Here is a 12,105-nt window from a genome sequence, read left to right on the forward strand (position 1 = left end):
TACTTTTGTTCACATCTTTTTTAGTATTATTCTTTATACATTTCCGCCTTCCTTTCTACTATAGTAACAAGAAAGAACAAACTCGTACACTTCAACTGTCAAATAAAGTATAATACTTAAAAACACCTACCTTCAGGACTGTCCTTCTTCTTCTCTTCTGCACTTCCCTTCTTCTTCTTGTGTTTCTTCTTCTCGGTCTCCTCCACGCCGTTGGGTTCTGGTTTCTTGTGTTCGTGGTGGTGGTCGTGCGAGCACTCCATAAGAGGCTCTATGATGTGTGAGATCTGATGTATGACCTTGCATGTCTTAGTTGTGGCCGGTGTTATGAATTCTATGATAGTTGTCTCATCCATTACGATTGTTTCGTTGCTTCTGTGGGAGAAATTGTTGTTACGTTAAAGAAATGTTAGGAATACTTGAATTATTTTAATGTTTAGAATAGTTACATCGTTGAACTAAGCTGATCATAGTTCTTCTATTTTATAATTTTATTTAAACCAGCTTTTTTTATTTAATACGGAGTCGAAAAATTGCGCAAGGCAAATTCAATCAAAAGTATATTATATCTAACTAAGAAAATGTTAAATTCATAAAACAGCTGAATTCATCTTTAATGCGTTGACGTTATAAAAAATAGGCGCAAGAAATAACACTCACGTGCTCAACAGCTTCTGCTTGATCTTCCTGGCTTTCTTCTTGATCGCCTTCTGCTTTTCACGCTCGCGTCGCTCCTGCTCCAGTCTTTGCGCTTCTTCTTCCAGTTCCTTCTCTTCTTTGGACGTCTGGTCTTGGCTTTCTGATGTGGTCTGTGGGTGATCGAATATGTATTTCAGTTAATGCTTATAAAACTATAAAGGATATTATGTGAGGTGTGTATTCAAGTAATACGAATCGACGAATGCATTAGAAGAACTAGAATTTTGACTAAAACCTTGTGGTTGATTATAACTGAAATAGGTTCCCGAAGGTGCAAATGGAAAAATAACGGCAAATCGTCATCTTCGCTTTTCGAGATTTCACTTATCGGGTTATCTTATTAAGGAGTAAAGCCCCATTTAAAGCTCACTGTTGTTCGCCTCAGAGTTACGTAATTTTATGATACCGATATTTAGTACCAAGTTCCGTGGCTATCATACTAATATTATAAACGTGAAACTTTGTACGTATGGATGTACGGATGCTTTTACTCTTTCGAGCAAAATCCACTGAACGGGTTTAAAAAAATATGTACAAATAGTCTAAAACTTGAATTAACACATAGGATAGTTTTTATCACAATTTTATGTTCCCTTGAGATCATTCTGCGGGCAACAGCTACTTGGCTTATTGTATACCGCGGTATTACCCGCAGTACAGCGAGTTTGAGTCCTGTCTTTCCTCTCTCTCTCCGTAGCGTACCGGCTGGCGGGGTCCGGTGGTGGCCTTCTCCCGTATGGCCTGCAGATGCTTGTCGAGGCGCAGCTGGCTGGCGTCCTGCTTGTGGCGGATGCGCGAGCGCAGCGCGTCTGCCTCCAGCTCGGCGGCCGCCGCCAGCGCTGACAGGCGGGACTTCACACCTTCGGCCTATACGAATAAAACATATTATTGTTTGAAAACTTAAATTTATGTTTTGGTTTTTTGTTTGAAATCGCCTTTTTTCAAAGGTTTCCTTTATTTCCGTCGATTGAGAAATACTATTGAGTCTTTCAATCTGTGAGCGATTTCAATAATGACTACAGTTTAATGAGTTTATAATATCTAAATAAAATAACAACCGATATTGGATCGTAAGGTCAAAATGTCACTTCATTCAAATTTTATAAAACTCGGCCTAGCCGTTTTACTAGTTGTAAATTGTCATTAGGACCGGAACGACAAACAAACAAACAAGGAATTGAATGTATAAAAAAGTGGGAAAAATATAGAGTAACAGCAAAAGCTACAAAACAGTAAATATTAAGAACTTATCAACACAGCTATGCCCAAAGCACAACATGGCCTTTAAGACATCCTCTATCACTTACAATATTGAAAAATCCTGACCTTCTAAAAACACAAAATAAACCATCTTCTACTCTTTACAAACCCACCTTCTCTCTTGCCGCATCATCTCTCTCTTGTTTCTTCAGCTCCTTCAGTTCTTCGACCCTGGCGTCTCTCTCCTTCCTCTTCTCTAAAAGTGTCTCCACATGGAGCTTCCTAGCTGCTTCTAGCGCTTGCCTGCGAGCACCTACCGCCGCCTCGCGAGCTGCTTTTTGTTCCTGGAAAAAGGCAAAAAATATAATTTAATGGAAATCATTTCGGATCTCCATTCATTGAGATTTTGAGGAGAAACTTATTGAAAGGTCAGACTTTACAAGGATGTTTTAGGCAAATTGACTACACGGATAATCAAGTTGTATATACTCTTAGGTTGCCATGACAACTTCAACTGTGCTGCAAGTTATTCCCCAATAAAAAAATATAATCGTATGATCCACAAATGCTTGTTCCAAGTCTAGGTCCTTTCACGTATGATTTGACTGCTTATACAAAACTTCACAGCTCAAAGTTTAAAGTTAATAATGCGGGAAGAGCAAAAATGACAATAATTATGACTGGGTTAAGTGACATTTTCTTTTACAGGAACATTAACTGACAGTTCCTTTCACGTGTGATTTGAATGCTTATACAGAACCTCACAGCTCAAGGACTAAAGTTACCAAAAATGACTCTTATTCTGTCTGTGTTAAGCTACATTTTCTTTTACAGGCTGTATCTCACCAGTTTGGAGAGTCTGTCTCGCCTCATCTGCCGCAGTCGGGTGGTGTGCGAGCGACACTGGTCGAGGAACTCGTGGCGCCTGTTCTCGGCCTCCAGCTGCTTGATGAAGGCTATCTCGCGGAGTTTCTCCTCTTCGTCGTGGGCCTTGCGGACTATGTCCTGGTGGGAGACAATAAGGGTTAGCATTTTATTCCTTTTGAGGAGCTCGTGGCTAAGCCATAACCGCATAAGTGATACGATCACAGGTTAACCTATGCTTGACGCGGTTGGTCTGTAGATGGGTGACCATCTTTGTCATAACGAGTTCTTCCGTGTTTCGGAAGGCACGTTAAATTGTGGGTCCCGGCTGTTATTCCTACATCTTTGACAGTCGTTACAGGTAGTCAGAAGCTTGAAAAAGTCTGACAGCCAGTCTAACCAAGGGGTATCGTGTTGCCCAGGTAACTGGGTTAAGGAGGTCAGATAGGCAATCGCTCCTTGTAAAACACAGGTACTTAGCTGAAACCGGTTGGACTGGTAGCCGACCCCAACATAGTTGGGAAAAGGCTAGGCCAATGATGATTTTATTCCTTTTGAAAGGTAGTGGGTCGGTACGCAAAACGGTTTACCTGAAAATGGGTCTTAAGATAAAGTCTTAAATTTGGTATTGGGTTTTAGGTAGGTTTAACAGTGGGGTCATCGATCTATTCCTTTTGGAATTGAAGGCTCGGGACACAATACTGTTTACATAAAAAATGGGTTTTAAGGAGACGATCTAAAGTTGGAATTGGGCTGTAGGTAGGTTTAAATCTGGGTTCATCGATTTAGGGGTAGAAGCTCAGTACACAAAACTGTTTACATAAAAAATGGGTCTTGAGGTAACATCCTAAAGTTGGTATTCGAAGTTTCTATAATGGGTTTGTAATATGAAACTTGGCTACGTAATCATATGGTATATCCTATGTTATAATATTGTCGTCTTATAAAAGTTGTTTGGTGTGGTAGAGTGATATTGATTTTTAGTAAATCCAGTGAATATATTATACCTTTAGGTGTTGGTCTCTATTTTCAGCTGCCTTCTGCAATCGCCTCTCCATACGTAACCGCTTTTCTTCAATCAATTGGTTCTTGGCAACCTAGATAAGGAACGAAGCATATTAATTGCCACCGCAAGTGTGACTAGCAGATATAAGAATACCTAACGTGTACAGCCTTAAATGTGATCACTTTTTCAGAACAGAAAATGACAGGTAATGGCCGAGTGACACTGACTCTGCCCAAAAGTCACTCTAATAGCATGTATATTTTTAATCTCATATTTCAATTGGCTGCAAAGATAGCCAAGTGGTATAGGTCACCACGAGCTTCGTGAACGCTTGTTCTGAGTCGGGGTGTCTAAACATTAGGTTTTCTAGGCAAGCGGTACCGTCATATAGCAGCCGTAATATAGCGGTGAATGACGTCACTAGAAGAAGATTATCCTAGGAAAACAAAGCTTTAACATGTGAATTAAACTATCGTGAGACTGATTCATTATTAAATGATGTAATGGTTTATTCACGCATATTTACCGCTGACTAGTTTCGGACCCAACCGGGATCGCCGCGTCAGCTCATGATTAAGGACTCCGATTGGTTCCGGAACTAGTCGGACACCCCCGATAAATACGCGTGAGTAATCCGTTACATAATTTAATGTGAATTAAACGTTTGTGAAACTCTTTAAGGACGAAAGAATTAAATTACTAACAGCAGTGTAGTGTTCCCCGCATCCAACTAACCTTGACCTCCTCGACCCTGGCCAGCAGCTGGTGTATCTTCCTGGCGCGCTGGGTCTGGTACTCGAGCCTCTGGCGCTCGGCGCGCGCCTGCTTGAGCTGCAGCCGGCGCAGCGCGTCCTGCAGGCTGCCGCGCCGCCGGATGCCCTGCGACAGCTTGGCGTGCAGCTGCTGCGCGCGGCCTGCACGGGACATCTACACTTTAGGCTAGGAGTATTACACCGGCACACATCTTTAAAGATTATACACTATTTTTAGGCCCATGAAGCTGATCCCACAGGAACTTTTTCACTGTAATAAGACCTTATATTTTAAGCAACCTGTGTTTGTGGACTACCACTATCTTTAGACTCTAGAATCTTCTACCCTTAACTACGTCACAATAATCCTTTTAAGAAAAATTCTTTGCTGTCACAACTTTGGTGTTTCTCGGTTGCTAGTTTCAAGTTTTCATTTTAAAAATAAACTTAACGCATATTTAGGAAATTAAGAACCCTTCTCACGAATTATGTAGACAGTTATTAAATTAGATAAGTGAGTACTTTACAAGAGTAAATTACTCCACAAAGGTAAATTCAAGCAGGATCGAAAATATACCCCGAACTTGCAGTCGCCATCTCTTTGTCCCGGGGAGAAAACGCAATGCCGGCGTAGCGATTTAGTGACAACGCCTAAATTACATACTTGCCAATATCACATAAGTTTCCTAGTCCAACAATCTTGCCGACACAATTCTATCAACTATTACCTGGATCCCTAGCCACTAGCGCCTCCAACGCTCCGAGGGTATCGACACGCTCTGCCCACGACATGCCAGCTAGCGCCGTCTCGTACTGGTCTTCTAGACTCGCCGCTAGAGAGAGGTTCTCGGTAGACTGGCATGAAGCGCCCACTGATGTGTCTTCGCAGAGGATTTCAGCATCAGTCTGCGAAAATAGTAATAAAATGGTTATTTAAAATATTGTTAGTGATCGAATCATCAGAATTATGTACAGGGTGTTAAGGAAATACGTGATAAAATATGTAACTATTTGAATTCCCCGGTGAACTTAACCTCCCAAAACAAAAAGGAAGGAAAATGCAACATTCGAAATTAATTGTCAAAAATCGTCATGAAGAAAAGGCATTTATACTAATTTCTCAAAGAAAGTTGTTCATTTATATGGGCAAACGTCGTATTGGACATTGGAGACAACCCCGTATTTCAATTACGCAATGTATAAACAGTAAGAAAAGACAAAATAATCACCTCAGTATCATCAGTTTCAGTGTCCAAATCTATATCGGAAACTTGTTGCAGTTCCATGATCTGTCTGTTCAACAAGTCCTCCTCCTCACACAGCTTCCTCTGATCAACCTCAGACTGGAAATCCAACGCCCAACTGATCTTCCTTTCATTCTCCTCAATCTGTGACGTCATCTCCGCAATCTCCGACATTTCTGATGGATCAGCTGATTTGAGGATTTCGTTATGATCGTTCAATTGATCGTCTTCGTCTAAGAATTTGAATGTCGTCATGAATTCCGACTTCCATTTGTCGAAGTCAAAAGTCTCTTGGGTTTTCTCTTGTGATCTTGCTAACCCAGTAGTCAGACTTTCCAAAGAGGAATGTAAGCGATTCTTAGTAAGTTCTGATCCATCATCCTTCGGTTCTTTGATTTTCTCTCTCTTCAAAGCCTTGCTTCTAGAAGTACGAGTTTTGAGACCAGTGACGTCAGATTTCTGTCTGATTATCGACAAATCTTTTTTAGCTTCCTTTAATTCCTTTGGTTTCGATACTTTAGGTTTTTCTGGTTTATTTTGTGGCTGCTCAGATTTTGCGCGATCTAGTTTTGAAGTAGAAACTATTTCCTTAACTTCTTGTTTTGGAGATTCGATCATGTTTAATGTTGGCAAGCTTGTTGTCGCCGACGGTTGGTGGAATCTATTCGCCCAATGCGATTTCGATTGCTTCTTTGATTCGCGACTCAGGCGTCTAGACTTTACAGTGAGCCAGCCATCATTATCGGTCTTCACATGATCCACGTTTAATACTTCGACGGAATTGGCAACGTCCGCTTCTTCAGGGACTAAAGTCTTCAAGCTTTCACTGGATTCAATACGGGACATGTCAATCTGTGTTACAATTGTATCAGAGCTGCTATATTCTTCGCCATCTTTTTTATCAAAAGATGGGTTGCTCTTTTCTTTTTTGTCTCCTTTTTCATTTATCTTCAGAGAAACTGGACGAGGCGGACGTTTCTTTAAATCAGCTTTGGTTGTGTTCTTGCTATCTCCAGAACCCATTTGAGCACGATTGACCGGTTTCTTTGAGACAGTCTTATTCGTCGGAGCGTCAAATAGACTAGTCCTTCCAGTTGTGAGATTGAAAGGGTAGCTGCACTTGCTTGCTTGACTGCGTTTTGTGAATACTGTTCCCTTAGGCCCTGCACTGGGCCGCATTTCGACGACAGTCTTGCTCCGAGCAATCAGCCTGGTCGGTGTTTTAAGCTCTGCTTTAGGTGTTGTCACTGGTTTTGGTTTAGCTGCGGCTTGGGAATAGGCTGGCCTAGCATTCACTTTTTCAGTTGCATTTCTCTTAGACTCTTGATCTTTCTTAGTCTCTTTAACGTCGCTTGACAATATTTCTTTATCATCTAGCAATGATTCTGTATCTTTACTGTCTTTGGATTCTTCAGTTCCATTACAAATCTTTTCTTCAGCGTCTTGTTCATCTTGAGTTTTAGAGATGGAGTTTTCATTACGATTAGTTTCAATTTTTACCTCTTGTACAACAGTTGGTTTCTCAATATCTTTATTTGTAGTATTATCTACAACTTCGTTTGGTGGTGATTTTTCATCACTTGACTTGTAAGAGCTTTCATTGGACACATCGGCGAAATTATCATCAGATTTTTCAGGAGATTCTGTGGATCCACTTCCTTGCTCATCAAAGTTGATGTTATCATCTCCAACATTTTCTTCATCACAATTAATCTCGTCACTAACAGTATCAGCTGGTTCCTTGAGACCATTGCTTAAATCTGGACCTTTGACGGGTATATCAGCTTCTTTGTCTAGATTCAGTTGATTGTCATTTTTAGCTGCAGTTTCGGTCAAATGCTTCGCTAAAAATTCATTTTCCATAGCATCAAGTTTTGCAATGGTGGCCTTAGCTTGGCTAGATAAATCATTGTTGTGTAATGCTTTATTATCCTCTTGTTGCTGTACCATACGCTTTGGCGACTTGATGACGACCAGCTTGGGGCAAGCATTTTGGCATTCTTTTGCTTTACCTATCTCTACTACAGGCGGTGTTACCGGTTTATCGTCCTTTTCAACTGCTGGAGCTGGAGCATCTTTAGCTGGTTTAATTTCTTTGTCATCGTCTTTTGTTACAACATTGTTAACGACACCATTCTCTTCTGCTGTATCTTTAATATCCTTCTCCTTAATATCGGACAGTCTTGATATCTCTTTAGCAGACTTAGGCTCAGGTTTAGCAGTAATTTTCGACGAGATTTTGCTGCTGAAAAACTCTACGTTTGCTTTCGGACTAGTATTGGAATGTCCTGTGACTCTCGGGCTGATTTTCCCACTACCAGGACTGGCTTTGCCAGTTAGGTTTGGGCTGTTTTTACCACTTGGAGTGTTGTGTCCAGAGAAGCATGGGCTGTTTTTGCCCGACACTGATGGCGAACTCTTCACAGAGTGGCCTTTGCGCGACTCGGGGCGTACGAAATCAGTCTTTCTTATCTCCCATGCTAAGCTCTGCGGCCGTTGCGGTGGAGGAGTATTGTCGTACTCCCATTTCAATCTAAACCATTCTCCCAATGCTTTGAAATCACGTGTATAATTCTCTAAAACTAGTATTACTTCTTGGCACTCGTTTAGGTTTTCATGGGCCTCAACGGTGTTGTAGATTTCTCCAATCTGTCAATAAAACAAACATATTTATTAAAATTTATAAACTTTAGTCACGTGAACGAATAACTCGAAATGGTGAAAAACACAAAATATACCTAAAACCATCCATGGTTCTTAAGCAAAATGATCGTTCAGATTAAAAATAGTATTATTCAATTAAGAAACTTACAAAAACATCCTTAACATTAGACTAAACCCAGCCAAAATATCGTGACGACAAATCAAATCATGGCCACAACAAGTGACCAATTACGCAGACCACCCCCTCAATCCGTCCACACCAAAACCTGAACAATACGTCTCATTAAGCGCCCTACATCGCTACATCCCGTCTCAAATACAAAAGCCCCATTTTACTGAATATTCATAACTCCCTGCAATTTAGTACCGGAACAATTTAATTACAGATACTATATCCATCATATTCAATTTGCGGGTTGCAGCGGAGACACGGAGAGTATTGATTTTGTATTCCCGGTGCACTAAAGGGAGGTTTATTCCTAGAATGGAGCCGAGGTCAACACGTCTATGCTATATTTGTAATGCCATTCCGAGCTTTTAGGGGCGAAATGGTTCAGTTTATTGATTGAGTCAATTTTACTTTTGCTGTCGTAAAGTATCTGTCTATAACATAATTCCATTGGAAAATGGAAGCTAGTTAAATTGTATTTCAATGGCTTTATATCAACTAACATTGAATCAGTCTGCCTCTATACACATTGGGCATATAGGATAAATAAATAAATCAAAAATGGAACAATTATTTTGAATCTTCTGATCCGTTATCCCTTTTTTATTAAGGAAGACAACTGTTGCATGTAAAACAGGAGGTTTCTTTCGTGCAGTCAAAGCAATGTTTTAATAAAGAAACTTTAGATAGTATCTTTATCTCTTGAGTGACTAAAGACTACATAGGTCAGATTAAAAGGCATTCATTAAAAATAAGATTTAAATCAACTGCGTTTCAAATGAAACCGTTTCACTAACTGTTGCAGTTTACTTTAATGTCAGATCCCGCTTTCCACAAATCTATTCAGTAGTTTTTACGTGAAAGAGTAACAAACATCCATACATCCATACTTACAAACTTTCGCCTTTATAATAGTAGTAGGATTAAACATCATCATCATCTAAAAAGAAATCAAAATCCATTTATTCAAAAAAGGCTACAAAGTAGCACTTATTGCATGGGAAAGTTACACAGACAGCTACCGGTATCGCCCACCCTTCACCGCTTCCTAAGTGCTCTAGCTGAGAAAAAGAAACGGCGCAACAAATTCTCAGCATACATCATAATTCGTTAGTACTTACGGCTCTCTGCAGATCCCCAAACAGCAGCGCCCAGTAGCGCGCCCTCAGTTCGGAGCGCTTGTCCCGGCCAGCCGAGGCGGAGCGGAGTCGGGCGGCCGCGCGCGGGGTCGCTCGCCGAGGCGGCGGAGCGCCCGCGCGGGGCGGCTTGCGAGATATTCGGTCTGAACCACAAATTGTAATACATGTAGCTTTGTATTTAGATATGCTGTTTAAGTCTACCTTCAGGATGAAGTTTGTATAAATATTCTGCATATAAATTGTTGATACGGTGGAAAAAATGAGAGCTTACATTCACTCAGAGTTTAAGCCAAAAAAAATTTCATCAAATCTTATGTAGAGCTAAGTTTCTAACAACATACCTTAACTCCGAATTAACACTGTGTATAAAATGCGCGACAAGTGCAAAATTTCAAGAATTGAGAACTTAACCTTTTTTTAACGCACATTTCCCAAATCTTTTACATGATACCATCTCTAGCCCATCTACAAAAATCTATTTACGCTTCTACAATGTTAAAGAATAATTAAATAATTTCTAGAAACCATAAGGATAGCTAACTGGCATTGAAAGGTCAATGTAATTAAGTGAGTTCTAAATATTCTTGAATCGATTCTCGGAAATCGGCAGCCTAGCGCAGACGTTGTGAATAAAATATAAAGTGCATCTATTTCAGTAGCTCATACAAAACTAAAACGGTAAAAGAAATAGAAGATTCCAAGTATGCTATCGGATAGGTAAATGGAAAACTTGAAAGCCGTATTCTGGTAAGGGGTAAGAAGCAAGTAGTGTCAGACTCTTACTTACTAAATTTAAACCACCATAGTACGTCATACACGTTTTTTTATGGCAATCCGTTGCAATTATTCATACACCAAGACGAGAAAGCCCATTTGAAGGACATTAAAAGAACATTTATCTCTTTCATATCTATATTTCCATTATTGTATTACTCACGATCTTGTTCAGTAATGTTCAGTGACCCACTTAATCTCGTTTTTACTGCAAAAATTGGCATCCGCTCAAAACATCCCACTTTGGTTCATCCCTATCGTGCTTACATCAACGTTCGCTAAGTTTATCTTTCACGAAGCTAAAGTTGCCGACTAAATTTGAATTTATTTTGCAGTTATAAAATATTATTTGTTTATTTTTGCGGTATTATTACATTATCACATAATTACGGTAAGATTATGGATGATTTGAAATGCCCAAATACCAGATAGTTTGTGACGAAAGAGAAAAAACTTGGACATATTCTTCGACTAAAATAAACTGAACGTGGTCGCAAGCAGATGGTAGACAGATAGAAGTGAAATCAGAGATAATTTAAGAGTTACTTATATGAATTGACCATCATCTGTTATTTACAATAATCTATAGTAGTATATACAGCTGAAGAGTTCGTTTGTCTGTTTGAACGCGCTAATCTCAGGAACTACTGCTTCAAATTGAAAAATTGTGTTGTATAGACCATTCACCGAGGAAGGTTTTAGGTTATATACCATCACGCTGCGACTAATAGGAGCGAAGATACAATGGAAAACGTGGAAAAAACAGGGAAAATAATTCATCTTCGAGGTCTACCGTTCAAAAATTCCTAACTTATATCTCCTAACCACGCGGACCAAGTCGCGGGCACAGCTAGTCTCTGATAATACCTATGTTGCGTTAGTGATCAAAATGTAGAAGCTAGCAATCTTCATCATCTTGATGTATCATAATTTTATCAACCTATAAAAAGGTTACAAATTGCCCACCCCTCTGTACATCATAGCGTAATTACATTTATGAAGCGTTGCTAGGTAACTAGCCAGAGAACATGCAGTATTGATTTAAATTGCTCGGTAAAGAGTGGGATAGAGGTGAAGCGCACCAGCCAGGGGGGTGCGACCTTTAGAACCTATGCTGTAGTAATTCATCAAGCATTACTTACATGACGACTAATGGCTTGGTTTCAAGAAACCAAGTCCGTTAATAATCTTAGTTGTCCAGGCAATTTTTAAGAGTAATTTTGAGGATGCCCATGTTATTTCTTTGTATAATCGACTATATTAAGTGAAATTTTATCTTTAAGTAGTGATATTATTTTTAAAGATTATGTTCGGGTTGGTAAATAATAAAAACTTATTACAGTTTAAGTGAGGTTTGTACGTTGAGAGCTGCTTGTCGTAGTATCGCAGTTTTAATACCACTATTCTTAATTAGTTCATTTACAAATTTTTAAAAATATTGTAAAATACGACATAAACAAAACAAGCTGAGTCGCAACGCAAGCCTAACCGCTCAAGATCGATTTTGTGATCTTTCTTTGGGTGATGGGCAGAAGTATGTATTACCAAATCCGTTAGTCTGTTTAGAAGGATAGGCATTCAAAGTTTAAAGCTTGGA

General features: G+C 39.7%; 1 protein-coding gene across 1 annotated transcript in view; it reads right to left on the bottom strand.

Annotated features, from left to right (window-relative positions):
- LOC113499727 (S phase cyclin A-associated protein in the endoplasmic reticulum) overlaps positions 1 to 12,105 on the bottom strand; it is a 63,509-nt gene that overhangs the window by 46,520 nt on the left and 4,884 nt on the right. Inside the window, exons 2-11 of the mRNA XM_026880313.1 lie at positions 9,717 to 9,877; positions 5,748 to 8,411; positions 5,247 to 5,424; positions 4,502 to 4,680; positions 3,768 to 3,857; positions 2,743 to 2,901; positions 2,070 to 2,240; positions 1,399 to 1,563; positions 658 to 806; positions 131 to 372 (exon numbers count right to left, since the gene is read on the bottom strand). Of these exons, the coding sequence (XP_026736114.1) occupies positions 131 to 372; positions 658 to 806; positions 1,399 to 1,563; positions 2,070 to 2,240; positions 2,743 to 2,901; positions 3,768 to 3,857; positions 4,502 to 4,680; positions 5,247 to 5,424; positions 5,748 to 8,411; positions 9,717 to 9,877 (4,158 nt within the window). The remainder of the gene's footprint in view (positions 1 to 130; positions 373 to 657; positions 807 to 1,398; positions 1,564 to 2,069; positions 2,241 to 2,742; positions 2,902 to 3,767; positions 3,858 to 4,501; positions 4,681 to 5,246; positions 5,425 to 5,747; positions 8,412 to 9,716; positions 9,878 to 12,105) is intronic.

This window comes from Trichoplusia ni, chromosome 12, assembly GCF_003590095.1.
Source record: "Trichoplusia ni isolate ovarian cell line Hi5 chromosome 12, tn1, whole genome shotgun sequence".
NCBI classification, from domain to species: Eukaryota; Metazoa; Arthropoda; class Insecta; order Lepidoptera; family Noctuidae; genus Trichoplusia; species Trichoplusia ni.